This window comes from Gavialis gangeticus, unplaced genomic scaffold, assembly GCF_001723915.1.
Source record: "Gavialis gangeticus isolate Ggan-Ray unplaced genomic scaffold, GavGan_comp1, whole genome shotgun sequence".
NCBI classification, from domain to species: domain Eukaryota; kingdom Metazoa; phylum Chordata; order Crocodylia; family Gavialidae; genus Gavialis; species Gavialis gangeticus.
This window is the reverse complement of record NW_017729000.1, coordinates 2,845,013-2,864,713: the sequence shown is the minus strand read 5'-3', so window position 1 is coordinate 2,864,713 and position 19,701 is coordinate 2,845,013. Positions and strand designations below refer to the sequence as shown.

The 19,701-nt window shown below is 48.5% G+C and overlaps 1 protein-coding gene across 2 annotated transcripts in view; it reads left to right on the top strand.

Moving 5' to 3' along the window:
* Positions 1-19,701, top strand: part of SGCD (sarcoglycan delta) — a 297,404-nt gene that overhangs the window by 93,993 nt on the left and 183,710 nt on the right. The window contains exons 1-2 of one of the 2 annotated variants that reach the window (XM_019506087.1): positions 6,342-6,793; positions 13,539-13,724. In XM_019506087.1, coding sequence (XP_019361632.1) covers positions 13,539-13,724 — 186 coding nt within the window. In that variant the 5' untranslated portion in view covers positions 6,342-6,793. Of the gene's footprint in view, positions 1-6,341; positions 6,794-13,538; positions 13,725-19,701 lie in introns of those variants that run through there. The other variant, XM_019506088.1, reaches the window with a different exon arrangement.

The following is a 19,701-nucleotide window of genomic DNA, read 5'->3' as shown; positions in this document are numbered from 1 at the left end:
GTGTTAAACCCCATCCTGTTCTCCTCCGCCCATCCTTGTAACCTGTCTAGGTCCAACTGTAGCCTGTTGCTCCCCTCTATTGTGCCCACATCCCCCCACATCTTAGTGTCATCAGCAAACTTGAACAGGGTGCTTTGCACCCCCTCATCCAAATCACTGATGAAGATGTTGAACAGGGTGGGCCCAAGGACCGAGCCCTGTGGGACCCCACTTCCCACGTCCTTCCAGGTCGAGAAGGACCCATCCACCACCACCCTCTGGGTGCGACTCTCTAACCAGTTGGCAACCCATTGGACTGTATGGGTTGCATGGGAAGCCGACTGCTCAGAGAGCTGGGGTTGCAGCAGAGGGGAACTTCTGCCCTTATTATCAGAATAATTTGGAGACCTAATGGCAGAACTCCTCAGGTCCCAGTTTTTTTCTTAGGAGAGGCACTTTTCTTTTCTTCTCCCAAGGGTTTAGGAGCAGGAGACTCGGCTGCTCTGCTCCTACTCCCTTTCTGCCTCTCCCCCTCCTAGCCAGAACTTGGCCAAACTTCAGGAGGGATATTTGCTCATTGAGTTATTCGGGCCAAAGACGCTATTGTAAGAAACAGAAGAAGCATTGCTTGCATTCTTGACTGAATAAAAACGGAGAGGTCTAGAGGAGAACAGCGGCGTTACCTGCAGACTGCTAAGCAGCTGACTTTGTTCCTGCATCGCGTTGAGGTAGCACGACGTATCTCTGCTCTGAAGAGGGATCGCAGCAGACTCAGCAGGGAAGCTGGACCTTTCACCCCTGGAAGATGATTATGGCAGGCCAAGGTGAAGATTTTTTGTCATCGGGGCAGCCTGTGTCTGAATGAGGCTTGTAGAGCAGCTGTGTGCATTTAACCTGATTTCGGAATGAGCAAAGGCCGGGGCTGCGCAGATAAGGGTAATAAATTTGGGCACCATTAAGACCGTAATAGATGCATAATTATTGGCTTTGCCAACAGCATATTTGCTCTTACATCTGTATAACATTAAACTCCAGCATTTCTTTTTTTTTTCCTTTTTTTTTTTTGTAGTTGTTATACCAGGCCATCTCAGAGGGAAGGAGGGGGCTGGGGATAAAGCGACGTGTCTGTGTGTGCGTGCACGCATTCTGGTTAAACAAAGTGGCTCCAGTCTATGGAAATGAAGACTTTGCTTATTATTGGTAAATCTCTTCTGGATCTGAAGACTAGTCCAGGCCATCTCTCAGAGCAAGACTCTGTAATGGTAATAGCGCCTCGAAAATTACAGCCCGCATAGTTTGAGAATGATTCAAGGTAATTACGTTCACATTGCCAGAGAAATGAAAAGGAGTGCTTTCCATTTTACCTAATAATAAGTTCTGCTGGCCTTGTACTCCTTAAATTATTTCTGAGAAGAGCCTGCAAATGATGGAAATCGTCAGGCTAATTGCAAACTAGGGGTTGGTGGGGCTGGATTGTATTGCCTGATGTTGAGAGGGGCAGGCACCAGCGCGGCTCTGGTGCAAACCAGGAGGCAGAGTGTTGCGCTGGGCTGATTAGTTCAGCTCTCAGCTGCAAATGAGTTCGGGGCACTCGCGGACCCAGGAGCTGCTGACATGTGGAAGCACCAAGCCCTCAAACCCGAGCATTTCGAGTTGGCACGAGTGATGTCAAGCGTTGTTCCACTCATTATCGCAGCGGGTGAAGGCAGCTCCAAATCTGCATCCTCCCCCACTGCTCTCAATGGGAAGAGAGTGAAAAATAAAAGTATTGCCTCCTCCATTGGCTTTCTCACTACTTGACTGACAGCGGGGGGCCTTTCTCACATCCAGGCATTTAGCAGCAGGTGTGTAGTAATCACCAGGACCTGCTAATTCTCCAAAGGCCGAGTGCCAAGGTGCTACGTCTCTGTCAACCGAGCAGCTGGGAGGATGGCGCCGATCTCGTGGTCCGGGGCTGGCCCCCAGGAGATAATCTGCTAGTTGGTCTCAGTTCAGAGATGGGCCCATTTGTACCTTTCAGGTTTGTTTTTCCCTTGTCATCTCAAATGCTCCCCTCTCCATGGACGAGGCCTGTTTCTGATCCATCTATCAACCAGTGGGCTCCAGTAACAAAGCTGAGGTCAGCATTACCGAAGCCAGAATATGGCATCTCTTTATAGCTTCAATTTTTGCTCCTTCCTGCTCTGTTCACCTGCAGCCACTTCAATTTAATCCACGTTACAGAAGCCACGCACACGGCTGGATGAACTCAGCACGCCTAGCCCAGTTGGTCTTGCTTTTCAGATGCTTGATACTGCAGTACCATCTTTATTTATGCCGTCCCTTTTTAACAGTCAGGCTGCTGCCTACTAACTCCAGGTAGGTACAAAGGGCAAAATGCAAATCCTAAATAGCCTGCGGGTGGGATAGCAGGGCCGAGACTTCTGTTCAGATTCATCTCCTGTTTCAGTGACGCTGTTCGCATGCTTTAAAGTTAGGCCCGTAACCAATGGCTTTGCTTGCTAGAATCGGGCCAGTGTTCAGCAGCTCACAAGTGAAAGCCTTTATGTACCGTCTTCTTCTGTTAAATTGTAGGGAACAAAAGGCCTCCCATCTCAACCTATCACAGGCTGTATTTATAACTTCTGGCAATGCAGCAATGTTAGCCTTATCCAAAGAAAATACAGCAGCAGGTCTATTTTTGAAGGTGCGGCAGCTTATTTTTTCCCGCTGGAAATATCTGAGGTCGGTCAGTCTCAATGCAAAAACTTCGCTGCAGTTTAACTCAAGCCTTTCTGATCCAAGATCCCCCTCCCCTCTCTGAATGATTGAATTCCTCTGAGATGCCTTGTAAGAGCCCATTTACTGTCCCTGACCCAAACAGTTAACTCACCAGACAGCTCCGTGTTTGCTTCGCCTCAACGTTTAAAGAGGCTGTGTTTGCTTAAGTCTTGCCTTCCCTCTTACGTTCATTCATAGATCCAGTACGAATAGCTGCAAAACTGAAACAAATTTAACCAGCCCAAAACTGGTAATAATAATTGGGTGGATTATTTTTATGCAAAGGGTTTTGAGATGTGCAAAAAATGACACCCCCCCCCGACCCTCCCCACCTCCCGTTCTTGTATTTCAGAATAGTTTTCTGGGCTGACGCTTAGAAGCATGCCAAGGAAGGAGAAAGCCAGAAATGGCTTAATTATCTCGTTTCGAAATTAAAAATTGCATGCTGATTCCTTCTCCACTCCAGGTGTGTGTGTGTGTGTGCGCTGTCTCACATGTGCAGGTGCTTTCTGTGCATCTGTTGACTTGCAGCTTTCTCATGAAGGAGTTTGAACTGTTGTGTCGAGGCGCTGGAAATCCCACTCGCTGAAATGTGCACATGAGAGGCTTGTGGGGTTTTTTTCTGGTATGCAAATAGGTATTATCCATTAAGGTGAATTAGTCATGTGTATTTATACATCAAGGGCACATTTTGAGGAACTGCTGTCAACTACTCCCAGAGGCTGCTGTGAGTCAAACCACAGGTCAAGCTTAACTAAAGAAAAAAATAAAATCTTTAAGGAGAAGTTGCCGATTGTTACCTCTCTTCATGGCATTGTAACCTTATTGTGGTCTGTGATCTAGTAAGTCTTGGGTTTAATGTCTTAATATGCAAATATTCTGACTGACATCACAACCTCCATGGAATTGATGGCCCTATATATAGAGCATGATACGACCCAACATGAATATAGGTGGCATGAATATCTTGTGCCTTGTCTGTCGCATCCAGGACTGGGAACAACATATGGAGATATCAGTGGCCTTGTACAGATGTTCAGTTTCTCCTGGGAGAGTTGCTGCTCTCCCAGGAGAAACCATGAGGGTACAGACGTTCAGGCTTTTTCTCCCAGCATAAAAATGGCTGCTCCCGGAGAAAAATAACTTGGGAACAACCAGGATTAAATCACTGCCAGAGAGTTGGCAGCCACAGCTCCCTTGAATTGCCTTGTAGAAAGGATTTGCTGAACCAAACAGCAGCCTTGACACATTCTGATCCCTGGCTTCAAGAGTATGGAAAGTATATAAATATATTTGATATTGCGAAAGGGCTCCATTGTTCTTTGAGTCCTCATAATCATGTCAGCACTGATAAATACAAGTAGTTAGGCAGATAATTATGTCACTATAAACCCAAGTTTATGCTTGCACAGTTCATATAGTTTAGGAAGCATTGGCAGTAACATGATGTCTCAATAATATAAAAAGAAGTGCATTTAACCTGCAGGATTAATGCCTGAAAACACTGCAGAACACCATGCATGAATGAGAAAGGATGAATACAACTTGGGCAAAATGGCTTTGCTCCAACAGTTGTTTTGACAAAATAGTTAGGCAGTAATGCAGTTTACATTAAGGCACCCTTAAGTACCAGTGAGGTTGGTGCGATGCACGACAGGTTTAATGTAAATGTTTATAGACTTGGCCTACTCATTATACCAATGGAAAAAAAAAAGCAATATTAACATATCAAGCCTCCGTGTCTGTGCTTACCAGCGTGCTATTGATTCATAGAAAAAAATTCCATAATTATAAATTACATAATGTAATGGGAAAAGATGATGTCCAGTTTAGTAAGGAATTAACTTGGCACTAGGATTTGAAATGGATCACTACTAGTAACACGATAGGTACAGGGTCCTCCTGGAATAAATAGCTTGAACACTGGCACCACAGATCCTGGCCGCTAGCTAAAGTCCTGACCTAGCAACACACGTATGAACGTGCTTAACTCGCAGTGACTGCGTCATTCCACTGATGGCACCGTACTCAGACATGCACTGGGGGGGTACTGAGGTCTTGGGCAGAAGGTGAGGAGCAGCCGCGTCTCACAGTCGACTTTGCAAGTGCCCGCTATTCCTGCAGATCCGGCGAGCTCTCTCATGTGAATCTGCACTCGAATTGCTCCGTTTCCATTTGTTTATGAGAAGAGGCTCTGAGGGTTTCACAGGCAGTGACGGTTTCATTCGCTGTTGGCTGGAGGCCCTGAAAAACGATAGTGTTGTTTCCATGGCAGACAGTTGTAGAGCTCCTTTCGCCAGAGCGAATGCCAGCACCTGATTCTGGATCCAAGGGGCTTTCATTTAAATTCCAGCTGTGCAAATGCAAAATGAACTGCCCTCAGCTGTGGTCACCGGCGGGATTGTTGCATTGTGTGCAGCCTGGCATTGTGACCCAGATCAAATCGTATCTCACAAGGGGCCAGGCTCTGCGGCCTTCTCATGGGATCCCAGTGCCTACGGGGGTCATCTGGCTGCAAGTGATGTTGCAACCCCGCTAAAGCCAAGGGGTGCAGGACCCAGTGCTGGCAGAGCAGGGTGAGGTGATGACATGGTGTGAGCCCTTCACGCATGTAACTCTGGGGAGGGCTTTGCTCGACTCCACCCACAACATGTCAAGGGCACATCTCGTACCCCTTGAGTCATAAGTGAGTTCTCGCTGCGGGTCCAAGCCCAAGACAGCTAACATAGAAGGGCTTTCCATTGACTCCAGACTTTGAATCAAGTTGCTTCTGACCTCCAGTGATGCTTGTCTCCTATAAACACGCACCTGGGTTAGGTGCCTCTGCAGACAAGAATAGATTGGAGAGAAACCACGTGTATTATTTGGAAATAGCACATGGCAGGGGGGTATAATTCTCTCTCTTTAAACTGTTTCTTTTCTATATTGTTACCTTGACAACTCTGCGGCTGTGTTTCATCTCTGGTGGAACTCAACTGTGGTGGATCGGGGGACATCCATGCATGTTTCTCCATCTCCCCCGGCTCCGCTTCTCAGGCAGGAGTCGGTCCCAGGTATCCACAGCTGCAGAACACGTGCTCGTTATCCCGGCCTGTGGTGTCATCTGGAGATGATTACAGGTACTAAGAACTGGGCCCCTTTCTGATTATTAAAGGCAGAGCAGTTTGTCTGTTTTCCCCCCTCCCTTAAGCCAAGACCAAAGCAATGTTCATTACTGAGGGAAGGAGATGCAAGGTGCTTTAAATATTTTTTCTGGGGTTAGGACAGCTTGAGAGCAGAGAGGAGTGAAAGTACTCCAAAATAATTGTATTATTTTTAGTCTAAGCAGCTACAGGAGTGTATAACAAGGTTAGGGTGCAGTTCTGATGCACTGAACTGAGCCTCAAGATGCTAAAAATATGCTTTCTTTTCTCGTAGTTGAAATTTCAGGAGAGGCAAAGGTAAGGGGGGGGGCAGGGATGATGGTGAACTGGAAATGTTAACTCCTATATTTCCATGCTTCATGGGGCTCAGCAAACAGCCTGCCACCTCCATTCAGCCCAGGTCCCGGGATATTCGTGGGGAGTAGGGAGCGGTGCAACAGTGCCATCCGCGCCGTGAGGAAAGTTGGTGAAGGAAATACCCTCTCGGGTTCAGCATTGGTGCAGAGATGACTTGCTTTCTAGCTGCAAATACAAGCCATGTAGTCTCCGTGGGCTTAGGGCAGGAGCGTGCTTGCAGGGAGTGGTGGGGGGCTCTTTAAGGCAAAACACATGTGTTTTCAATTGCTCTCTGGAGCCAAACCAGTAGCTGCAACTTGGCCTGACAGAGCCTTATTGAAGTAGAGACAGAGCGTGGTTTCAAAGCAGTTAGAAAGAGACCGGGAATGCTGCTCAGGAAATTCTTCAGGCATGGGCAGGGACTTGGCTGCAAGTCGGCTGCTGGAAAATCTGACAGGGGCAGCTCATGAACGCAGCCTAGGCCCCGTGCTGCTCTGAAGGCAGCCCTGCACCCTCCCGGCCGCCTCCTGCGTGCCCCAGGAGCAGAGGGTTTTCACCCAGCCCTTGCAGAAGAGGTAAGGAGCGCATTTTTCTTTCTCCGGGCACTGGATTTGCTTTGCTGCTCCTCTGCGTGGCTGCTGGGGAGGCTGTTTGCTTTCTGCAGAGAGGAAGAAGTTTATAATGTGCAGTGGCATTTTTGCCGAAGAAGCTGGCTTAGCGTGGGGTGCTGGCTTCTCTTTAACTCGACTTAAAGGGGAATTGTTCAGCCAGATCCAGTCTCGCCGTGGCACGTTACAGCTGGCAGCAGACCTGCTGCTCAAACCCCTCTCCGCTTCGTTTGTCTGTGGAAGTGGGTGTATCAGCCCAGGACCCTTTCCAGGGGTAACGGCATTTGGCTGTGTACCGAGAAACGAGAGCAAAGTAGTGTGGCTCCTCTTCAGTCAGTCAATATTATGCATCGCCTTATGCAGCTGGAACAAATGAATATGCAGCGTAGCAATGTATTTACATCCATTACATGGGGCCGAAGTTGGTTTGTGTACCTGCTTCGGGGTACTACTTAATACCCCCCCACCTCCGATACGGGTTCATCAAGTCCTGTAGCAAGATTTTTAAGACAGGATTTAATTCTACCGCAGCCTTTGATTTGCAGCTTTTGTGCAGTTGTTGTTCTTTCGAGCATATGGTTTTGTAGCTGTAAAATATCAGCAGAAGGGAACACGTATGGCACATGAGACCCAACACAGCCACAGCCGGGACGTTCGAGCCCCAGACTTGCATTTGACTCGGCGGCTGTCCTCGCTCCAGCTCCTCTGCGCTTTGTTCCCTAAATAACTACGAAACATTTAGGTTTCTCGTTTTTCGGAAGAAAGCGCAGCTGGGTTTATAGATTTACTTTCTTGCCTTCTCGGTTGCAGCTTGAGAGACTGATAGCAACTTCTGATATGGAGGGCTGTGGTTTGGAAACGAGGGTGTGTGCCAGGAGGATACCCCGTCCTGCGGCTTCACCCCCTCGGACGGGTGCGCAGCTGGCATTTGCTGCCTGGACCGTGCTTCTTTTCCAGGCGTGGGGGTTTAAGGACAACCAGGGGTTTGACTGGGGTTAGGATGGATATGGGGGGGCACCCTTTCGGAGGGCAGGGGGTGTAGCATGCCTTTCGTAAGGGAGGAAGGAGCAAAGGGAGAGATGAAAGGGTCTCTTAGAGCAAGAGAAAAGAGAGAAAAGTAGAGGCTTGGTGAGCAAGCAATATTAGGAGGAACTACCCCGGGGGAGAAGGGGTCTGAGGGGTCAGATGGGGGCTGGGGGGTAGATGGCTTGTTGCAGGAGGTGTTTCACCCACTTTGCAAGGAACGGGTGGCCCAGTCCATTAGGTCACGCCGGGCCCGGGAAACCAGTCCGGATTAGCAGCCCCAGTCTCTGCTTCTTTTGGGGCAGACACACACTTCTGTGCAAGCAAGCTCAGAGATGAGTCAGGGCACTGGGCATGAAGGGGAACACGCTGCCTACCCCCAGCCCTCCCCATACCCCAAACCACCCCTGCAGTGAGTCGGGGATGAGCATTAAGACAGGGCCGAGGGTCCGAACCCTGCCCGCTCCTTTCAGTGCATGCTTCGGCTCCACTGCCCTCCCTCCCAGCAAGCAAATCCAACCCAATTATGGAAGCAAAACAGCCCAGCTTCTGCAGGGTTTGATTTCAGCCCTTTTTGGAGGTAAAGCCCAGAGTAGCATGCCAGTTCATCAAGCACACCACCTACAAGCTGGGGCAGAAGAGATGCTTTTAGCCCCGAGTTTCGTCAAGGTCCATAGGCAAGCAGGTCCTTCCCAACAAACTCCAGGAGCAAAGGGAGAGAAACCCTCTTGTATAGGAATGTCTTCCACCCCTGACCCACCGCAGTGACAGCCCTGGGAGAGCCCGCAAAGCTTGAGGACCAGCAGGAAATCATCCGACACTGGCATTTCCGAGGGAAGCCCGCGCTTCTCCTGCCCTGTCAATGCATCACCCCTTCATCCCGTGCAGCGGGGACCGTCCTGTTGCAGCCTCAAGCCACGTGGAAGAGAAAATCAGCAAGCTGCTGCTTTGGGCTGGATGAAGGCAGATGCGAGATGGGGATTCCCGGGATGTCTTGGGACGTGGGATAATTATGGAAGCTGGTGGCTGTTTGCTGCTTTTCATGTGCGATGCCTCTCCAGCGAGTCTGCTTTCCTGTCTCCTTGGGCCATGCAGATGTTTTGAAAAGCATATCCAGATGCTGGCAGAGGAGTCCAGGAGGAGTTGTAGCATGACTGTCCCCATGGCCTTCGAGGAGTAGATAAAACCTCCCTCATGAAGGGAGTGATTCACAGCCAGCGGAAAGACCCATGCGGCATGCGTGAGACCTGGATTGAGTCCTGTTTGCTGCACCTGGTACATGAATTATCTAGGGCAGAGGTTCTCAGCTTGTTTAGATTTGAGGCACTCCTCGGAAAATGCCAGCTGTTAGCTTGCCCTCGTTTTTTGATGACAAAATATAAAAGAGCAATTCTGCTGCAGAAAACTCAGAGGCTAGGGACAGAAGTTATACATCAACCTGTATAAGTGATCGGAAACTGGTTCACATCTGGAACGCAACAGAAGTCCAGCATGCATAAACTGCTTTCAAAGTGGCCAAAACCACTTTAAAGTAAACCTGGATGGATGTAGTATCAGACTGAACTGATTTAGGTTAAATCGGTTTATTGAACTTCTGTCCCAGATGCCCTTTAGGGTCAAGTTAATGCACAGTCCCCCAGCATCCCAGGATGCTTTGAGCCTCCCCTGCAGACCTCCCCCACCCCATGCAGGGTGAGGAGGGTAGGCTTGGCCAAACTGTCTGCTCCAGCCGGGCAAGGAGGCATGCTCTAGCGCCCCCCGGCTTCTGGCCTGGGCCCCTGCAGGCATGTGGCTGCATTTCCAGAATCAGAAATGAATGTCTGTTCGCTTGCTTACGGGTTCAATCTACGCGGTTTAGACTAACCTGCGAAGATTGAATCGATTCAGCCTCGGGCTTTTGAACTGTCTTGACTTAGCCTGAAAGACCACAACAAGCAAAGCTGTTTTGACACTGGGGATTCCTATTTGAAAGGTCTGGGTTCATCTCATGAATCGTGTTTGAACACGTGATGGTGCTGATGTTGTGTGGCACCCTGCGGTTGAGAATCACTCGATCGAGGGTGCAGTACTCTGAGAGGAGTACAGCTGGTGAGGTAGAACTTACTTATGGGTTCAGTCAGCTTCAATGGGTTCAAACTGGGAAGTTTTAAAATGCAGTGGCTGCATTTCTGTTGTTTTTTTAAATAGGGCTATAAATGTGGGAATGGCTGTCTGATTCTGCAAGGGACTAATACCACAGTTTAGGGAATGGTGGGCACTTTAAATATGGCTTGATCAAGGCATACATTGCTTTCCTATCCTTGCCACTTGTGCTAGGCCCACTGATGCAGTTTGATAGCCACACCTAGCAGTATTTTCTCTTCCAGCACCCCTCCTCTAGCTCTTCTTCCTGAATTCTCCCTCTCCAGTCTGTATTATGCATTTAAAAAGGAAGACCTCTGCCAAAAGAGACAAATAAAAGGATCTTTCTAGATAGTACTGTCTCCTGGTGCTTAATTTTCTGCTGATTTCTTTTTAATGTATTAGTCAGAAGAAATGGCCCAGATGTAAATTATAACAAACGTGCTTTTCTCTCCCACGGAAAGCTGATTATTGATAGCAGATGTGTCTTGCTTCTTTTCGAGCTGCCTTGAAAAGCTTTTCATTGAACTCGCTTGTTTAACAGACCTCAGCCCTCTGTGTCTATCATTATTTCTTTTTCCTTAAGAGAATTGGAGACCTGATCATTTTATTACTGGCAGTGCACAAAAAATGCAAGTTCAAAGCTGCTTTATATACATGGTTACGTGGTGTAGTACACGATGATCATGTGAGTATCATGTTTTATAGCCATGTCTAAAATATGTAGCATTCTATGTCAGAATCATGTTAGGCCAAGCACTGGGACACTTTCACCAGGTATGAGCAGTGCTTCCCTTGATATGTCACTGCTTATTGTAGAACTGTACGCATACCATGTGCCTTGAATTGGAGAAATTCTCCAAATCAGGCTCTTGTTTGGATTCAGGCTGTCACTGTGGCTATGTCCGGCTCTCACAGAAATCTTTTTTGTGTCTGCAAAACTTTTTCTCCAGGTGGGCATGAGGTTTGATCACAGAATAAAAACTGAGCAGGAGTTTGCTCTTGCAACAGGTACAGAAATCCATGCCTGTTTGAAAGCAGGTGGTGCACAGGGTACCACATTTGGTTCCTGGATTGGCCAGACGTAGCGTGTGGTTTGGGAGGGCGGGAGATGCAGTTGTCATTCATTTTCAGTATTACAGCCCCCAGGCTGGCTCACATGTGGAACGGGATGCAGAAAGGCCAGAGGGAGCATTTGACTGGGGATGCTGAAACCAGACCCTTTAGTGAAACAGAATCATCGAAAACAAGGGCTGGAAGGGAGCTCAGGAGTCGCATCTGGTCCAGCCCCCTGCTCCAAGCAGGACCAGCCCCAACTCCATCATCCCAGCCGAGGCTTTGTCTACCTGGGTCTTGAAAACATCCAGCTGTAACCCAGGTACACCGAGGGTGTGCCCTCCCAGACAAATGGAGACAGGCTAGGGTGCTGAGGGAGGGACATCACCGCCCTACATGTGGCTCCCTCCATTTCCCTACAGAGACAGCCCCACAAGTGTACTCTTAACTATATACAGTTTTATTATTACAAATATAGTTAAAACATTGACATGCCAGAAATAATTGAATACCTGATATTACAAAATAACTTCCATAATCTCCAAGTCAAGAAATGAGTTACCCAACACAATGAATCCAATAATATTCACCCCAGTGGGTAAAACCCAATACACAAACTGTTGCAAAACAAATGGGGAAGTTTGGGGCTGTGGTCACGTGCAGCGGTGCACGGTGCTCTCTCTGCAGTTGGATTATTCAGGGCTCAGCTTGTGAACAGCTGTGATGTGGGTGCAATGGGGAGAAGGCCAGCTGCGTGTACCTACACATGCGCAAGCATGAACACAGTTGTGGGGCTCCTCCCGCAGCAGCAACCCCTACAGCCCCTGTGGCCTGGGGGGTCCTTCCTGTCTAGGAGGCAAGACATGCAAAGGGAAACGGGAGGGAGAGCTGTAGTTGTGCAACACTTCTTCCATGTGCATGGGAAAGCCTGGTGGGCACTGACACAGCACTACGTGGTGCAGCACAGAGATACCAGGGGTATCCCTGCATGGTGCTGCACTGTGTCCTGTAGACATACCATGAGAGACATCATGTCCCATTCAAAGGTAGGCGGCCATGGCAGCACGGTGCTCCCTCCTGCACCTGATACTGTCCGCTGGACCACGGAGGTAGCTCCTTCCCAGAGCTGGTCCAACCCAGCTGCAGTCCTATGCCCTGCTGTGGGCACAGAAATCTTAGGGGCGCGTGCTCCACTTGCCGCATCGCCTTGGCCCCCCTCCCACTCCTCTCCGCTATGTCACCTGTGCCTCCCCGCAGCGTATCACCTGTGCCCCCTCCCCTCTGCCCCCATTGACTTACTTGCAGGGAGCTGCTCTCCATTGCTGCTTGGCTGCCATGTGCATGTGTGCATGGTGCTTCCTGTCTTTGAGCGCCCTCCCCACTGCCCCCAGCCCCAAGAAGCCCCTTGCTGGCCCATGTTTTTCTCTGTTAAAGGAAAAAATCTGTGTTTTTCTGCAGGAAATGGAAAACGTGGATCCCTGGTAATAGCTCAGAGCCTCAGTCATTTATTCCTATACACATCACCTTATATCCAGCACACTTAGCATAACTGAATCCATCTTTTACAATATAAAATATTATAGAAATATTGCATGATTTTCCTCAGGTTTGGGCCCTGACAGTCCTCTTTCCAAGGGGCACTAGGGCCCTTGGGCCCCCACGTACTCGGTGCCGGTGATTCAGTGTAAATCTCACACTGGTGATGTGCTGATTTGATTTGGGCTGTACAGATGGAGAACTTTCCATTTTAAGCCTCTTCAGTGGAACGACAGAAAGAACTCAGAGCCGTTACCCTCCCCCCTTTCTTCAAAGCCACAAGGAATAATTTTGAGACTTTTATTTGAATTAAAGCCTCTGAGAAGTCATACTGCACCTTCAAAACAAACTGCTGAACTCAACTTCTTTTACCAAACGCACGCAAAATTTTACCCTCAGGATTTTTAGGGGCCCTGGAGTGCCTGCCTTGCAGAAAACCTGGAGCTGTTAACAGAGTCGTTGGAGAATGGTCTCCATGGGAAACCTTCTGCTGTGCGTGCGTGTGTGTGTATATGTATATGTGTGCGCATATATATGCGTGTGTGCATATATGTGCATATATATGTGTGCATATATGTATGTGTATGTGTGCACACGTGTATACATGTGTATGTGTGCATGTATATATATGTGTGTGCAAATATATGTATGTGTATATAAGTACGTGTGTGTACGCGTGTGTAAGTATATGTATATGTGTGTAAGTGTGTGTGTGTGTAAGTGTGTGTGTGTGTGTGTGTGTGTGTGTGTGTAAAAGAGCGAGATATATATAAACTGTGATGATTTAGTACTATATAAAATAAGCCCTAGGAAAATCAATGCAGAAAGAAGCCGCGGGAAGAGACACTGACCAGCTGGTAATTTCTGGAGTTAAAGGACGCTCTGAGAAGTATAGACACAAGCCCTTAGGCAGTTCTCATCATCTGATTTGCCCTGCAGCTTAATGTACATGCTCATCTCCATGCATTTGTTTCAGATGCCTCAGGAACAGTACGCGCACCGGAGCGCCATGCAGAGCTCGGAAGGACCGCAGGTTTACAAAGTGGGGATTTATGGCTGGAGGAAGAGATGTCTCTATTTCTTCGTGCTCCTCCTCATGATTTTAATCCTGGTGAACCTGGCCATGACCATCTGGATTCTCAAGGTTATGAACTTCACCATCGTAAGTAGGGGTTTCCAGAAAGGCTTTGCATGATGGGAGAGGGACTGGAATTTCCTCCCTGGAGCTGAGAGGAACGTGGTGCTCCAGTTCCCAAACTTGCATGTTACAGGGCCGAGCCATGAAGATACCCAATCATCTCCTGGGGGCTGGATGTGATGATCTCGCAAGGCCAAGGTCCCGTCCAGCCCTAATGGCCATGAAATGTATAATCTCCTTCATCTGGAGGAGGACTCCCAAGGCTGTGTGCGGTGTTATAAGCCCCAGGCGTTCAAAAATCATGCATCGGTTCCCCAGAAAATAAGACTGGCTTTAAAAATGATAACGTTCAAAAATTAGGAAATTGCTTTTGGGTTTGTTTTTTGCACATTTTTTTGCACATTATCACTTTTCAGCCTCTTGTGGGCTAAGATCTTGTGTGTTTTATCACTTCCCCCATGACCACAAGGGCAAGAAGCTCCTTTTGCCTTCTCATTTTAAATGAAAGCTGTTGCGTGATCACGGGGGGGTTTTGTCACACCTGAGGTTGGGAGAGTTGCAATAACATCACAAGAGTCTGGCAGCACGGTGCGTGCTCTTTACGTGAAAATTAGCCGAGCATATTCTTATCTTCAGCCTTGGTTTGCAAACGTGCCTCCTGTCGTTACTGTAAGCATCCGTTCCTCGCTGATTGGAGCTCCCTCATTGGGTCCAGTCTAACTCCCCCTGCAAACCAGTGGAAAAAGATCTTTAATGGGGGAGAGATTACACTGAGGCAGGGTCCCCCCACCAGACCAAGGGCAGCAGCACAAGCCCCGTGCACCACTTCAATTCTCTTTTTGAGGATATTAAATGGTACCTAGCTCCTGGTGAGCCTGATCAGACCTAGGGCCAAGGCACACACCTTTTTAACACCAAAGTCACCTGCATTGGCTTGAGGAGTGCCTGCAGCAGGCAGATAATTGGCTTTTCTGGAGTAGCTGCCAGAAGAGGTCATTAGGCAGTGGGGAACTAGTAACTGCCTGTTTGAATTGAGCAAACAGCTAGCCCAGGATAGAAGCAGACCCACAGCATCTATACCAATATAACTTATACCAGTGTAGCTTTACCTCTCATTTTTCCCATGGTACCTTTACAAGGGACTCTCGTGAGTTATGCTGATGCGGGTTACGCTAGGGATAATGCATCCTGTGTCCAGGTCCCTCACCTATATTATCTCACTAATAGTCTGTGGGAGGTTGAGTAATAATCAGTAATTTACTGCATCCAATCAGCAAACTGTTATGCTGTCAGAACTTATGGAAGTCATAGTCTCCAACAGCTGTCCTGGGACAGATATACGGTGAGCAGTAATACTCCGGAAATGTAAGTGCACCTTGGGAGCAAGAGATTTTAAAGCAATGATCTGCAAGAAATAAGCTATTATCAGTAGCTCACTGAAGAGTCAGTCACATCTGAGTGATTAAAGCTTTACCAGGCTGGTTATATACCTGAATGGGGTTAGCTCCAGTTTTAACTGCTCGGTGCAATAGTTCATTGTATAACGGGTATGCTGGGATAGTGGTGTGCTAAAGAGAAATAGCAGCCGAGATGCACATAGTGTTGCAGCGCTGCTCCCTACAAGTCGTCTGCAAAGCGATCTCCCAAAGTCCAGGCATCTTTCAGGGAGCCACCGGCTCCCTGCAGCTCTCCAGCTCAGCTGAGCTCTTCGGCAGCTTTTTGGGGGACAAGCTCATCTGCAAAAGCTATCGCTTAAACCTTTGCTTCTCAGCCTGATGGACAAGTCACACGTCCGGTAAGGCCTGACTCCCCATAAAGTGCCAGATACTCTGTGCAACCCATGTTGGTGCCAGTCCGGGGCATAAACTCCATCCTTGTGGGTTTCTAGTTAATTCACCTCCCTATGCTGTAAGTTTGTAGGCAGTAAACAGTCGGTGGTGATAACAGCACAAACTTAAAAATACTGAAGCCTGCAAGGGGAGCAGCTTTATATGGGGTTTGTGAAATACCTACCCAGGTATAAGGAGGTTATTTTGAATCATGTTGTGAAATTAAACCCCCATCCACCTAATGTCCCAGCAGTGACACGCTGGTAGTTAGGGGAAGACACAAAGCCATTAATGCCAGGGAATTATGTATTGCTGTGGGCACATTGTCTTCAGGTTTTATTTTTGCTCCCAGGAATTACAGCCCAAGCTGAGCCTTCACATGTTCCCCCAAGCGAATGAATCGGTCTCGGAGGAAAGAGGTCAATTTGGTTTAATGTCTTTGTGGGGCCAGTTCAGTTCCCGGCTGCTTGAGGTGGATCTGGTCCAAAAGCTTGCACCATTTGGGATGCCCCTTCTATTTTGCCCTGATCCTATGGACACTTGAAGCCAGTAAGCCATGCTTCGTGTGCCAAGTGCTGGGTAATAACACAGGAGGACTCTGTGTTTATCAAACTATCTCCGCTCTTCCTTAAATCCAGTCTTTACAGGACTGTCCCACCCATAGCTTGAGCACAGGGGAAAAAAATGCTGGTATTGTCTTGAAACTTTTTTTCTCATCTTCTCTCCAGCTTTGGGGGGCAAGTGGCTTCAAGTTAGGAACGGTGTTGTTACAGGTTTGAAGTCAGTGTGGACTTTTCTCTTTTGGGGTACCCGGTCCATTGGTCTCCCCTGAATGCTTGCGGGATGACTGGACTTTCCAGAAGGCCTGTGCAAAGCCCTCGGCATTGTCTTGTTGCAGTAAAACCTCTAGCCCATTGCACCTGTGGGAAAGGAGGAACAAAAGAAGACCTTTTGCTTTGGAAGCAGTGTGCATCCCAGGGCAGAGCGGCATCGAACTGTCTCGGAGGAAGTCCTATTTGTGCCGGCTTGCCGCCAAGGTCTCCTGCAGTCTGTGTTAATTTTTAAACAACCAAAATGGTGCGGTTCTCCAGTGAATAGATGCATAGATGCATGTGCTTTGATTCTCACCATCTTTGCTCAGGGTTGGTGAAGACTGTGTTGGGGTAAGAAGAGCAACTGGAGCATAACCCCAGCCTGGCAGGTTAGGGATGTATCCCACCCTGCAGCGAGGAGGGAGGAGCTATTCAGCCATATCGTTATGGCTGTTTTCAAAGCGCCATTGCCCCAGCTTCTCCTCTCCGATCTCAAGCTCGCCCCACAGTGTCTGAACGAGCATTGCTCCACAGGACAGTCCTGGCATGCATTAAAATACAGCGAGTGCTCATTATATCCAATCAGTGCTCATTGCATTTTAATGAGCTCAGCAAACCTTCTGCTGGGGAAAACTCTGGGGTGTAATAAATGTTGATCACAGGGCGTGAGGAAGGGAGGAGGAAAGGCAGCCTGGAAAATAATACCTTCCCTAAGCAGAGGCTGGTCCTCCTGCCTGGCATCGAGATAACAATCGACTCCATTCTCTCTCTCCCCCATCCACTCCATCGACTCCACAGACACAAAGAGAAGCAAAATGCCTTTTATTCCCTTTTAATCGCACTCTGCTCCATTTCCACCATTCATCCCTTACTGAAGCACAGTTTGCAAGGCAGCCCTTTACACAATCTGCGTTTAAGTTGGTGGGCTTTTGATCACCAGGGCTTTATAATGAGCAACGCCCAACTCATTTCATTAAAAAAGAAAAAAGAAGCCCAAATATGCAGAAGTCAAAAGAAACAGGGCTGGGCTCTTTTCTTTTTACAGCAAGCAAAAGTCTCAGGGCTGCACTGGGCCTGCTCCTCCCTGCTTTGCCTCTGGATTTGTCATCGACTCCCCGTTTGGTGTGTGGCACCCCAGGCAGTTTGGTCTGCACCAAAAGCAAGTCAGCAACCGGGCCTGGGGGTCGGTGCCTTTGGCACTAGAGTGACACTGCCCTGAAATTGGAGCATGGCCTGTTCATAAACTAGCTTTGTTTGGAGCATTGGCAGGCCAAAAACTCAAACAGAGTTTGGCTAGTAGGAACAAAAAAAATGCAGTCTCCTAATGTGATTTGAGGTAGGAACCATGCCATGCTCAGCTCTCCCCTGAGATCTAGGGGAAGTCCTGAAGCGGGCTCAGATTCGCCGACCCGCTGGTGTTGCATCCCTATGATGCTATGATGAGTCTAAGACAGGCAAGGCACAGTATTCTCCCATCTGCTCCTTTCACCTGGTGCATGTCTCACGCACAATTCAAGCTAAGCATGGAGCTTGAGCTGAGCGCAAAGGTCAGACCCGGGCCCGAAGGCCTCTGGGTCCCAACACTGGAGGAGCCTGGTCTGAGTTTGTGGTCCTTCTGTGTTTGGTTTGGGGATAAGGTTTGGTGTCAGAAGAAGGAGCAATGGGCTCAAGCTGCAGCAAGGCAAGTTGAGGTTGGATATTAGGAAAAACTCTCACTAGGAGGGTGGTGAAGCACTGGAAAAGGTTACACAGAGAGGTGGTGGACTCTCCATCCTTGGAGGTTTTGAAGACCCAGCTAGACAGTCTTGGCTGGGCTGATGTAGTTGGGGCTGGTCCTGCTTGGAGCAGGGGTTGGACTAGATGTGACCTCCTGAGGTCCCTTCCACCCGTGTTGTTGTCTGCGAGTCTGTGATAAAGTGCTGGAAGCCAAGGGCTGGGTTATGGTCTGCTGGGTGCAGCTTGCATTCCCATGTGAATTTGCAGCCCTGAGGGCTGAATCAGGGCCTGACTGAGAGCAATGCCACCCTGTAAGGCAGTAGTTAGACTCAAGACACCCCACAGAAAATGCCAGCTCTTGCTTTTCACTCATTTTTTTTTAATTGCAGAAAAATACTGGAGTCAGTCAGAGAACTCAGTAAGTCCAAAACAGGACCGAAGGTTTTTAAACACCGTGGTTCTTATTGGAAATCCCTGGGTTTATCTGGTGAATCCTCTTCGCAAAGTTAGCAGGGATAACCTTGTGCAACACCCTTGAAAGGACCTCCAGGCACCCCTGGTTGAGAACCGCGGCTACAAGGGCTTGTACCTTCAGATCCAAGTGTAGGATCAGAGCTGCAGTCCCCCACGCTCTTCACATTCACCTCACTTGTAATAGTGCCTAATAACGTAGTGCTTGCACAGTGCAACGTGCTCTTTGAATCGTAGAAAATTGGGGTTGGCCTGCCTTTAATTTATACAGGTGCCCACACACAACTACGCCGTGGGGGTCTCCAGGCAGCGCCAGTCATCAGAATTGCTCAGTGCATCATTGGGGATGCGTGCTTCACCTGCCAGGTAAATGAATTCACACCCTTTCTGAAAAGCTTTTGGCTTTATTAGTTTCCAACTCTAATGGTAAAAAAAAAAAAAAAAACCCACTCAGAAAATAATTTCCTTCTTTTAAATAGCATGAGGCTCACATAATAATTGCTGCCTGCCTCCCATGCAAGGGGCCTGTGGTCACCCACCGTGCCACAGCTCCAAACAGGAGCTCTTCCCCTGTGCCCCTGCACAGAGCCCCCGAGAGAGGAGTGAGATGTCTGAAGAGGACTGGTAGCCGGCAAGCTGCACGTAAACAATGAATACCAAACCTCACTTCTACTCGGAAAGTCAAGCTGGCTCCTTTCCCTGTTTCACTTATCCGAAGCCTGTTGTGCTGTTTGCTTATTATGGTCAGATTGGCTTGCTTCATCTTGCATGCGGAGGGTAAGCTCCTCGGGGCACACGTTGTCTTTTTTTGCATTTGTATCTAGCACCCAGCGACCCCGATCCTTTCCCAAAGCCCTGATGTCTGCTCACAGAATAAAAATAATAATATTTGTTCATAAATCCTATTCAAGATGCAGGATTCTGAAAGAGTTGCTTTTGCTGAAGCATTCAGGGTGCAGACTATTTACAGGCATAATATTTTGCAACTTCCGTGCGTAGCTGGTCCTTCAAGTCAAAGGCAGTGTGTTGTTCTGAACATGCGTGTGCGTCTCATCCATGCAGGGAGGAGGAGGTTGGGACCTCTGGCTCTGGATGGGATGGTCCCGCTGTGGGCAGAGGGTGCGTAGAGATGCAGGATGGACAATTCTGCAAGACCAGACTGCTTTGCTGCAC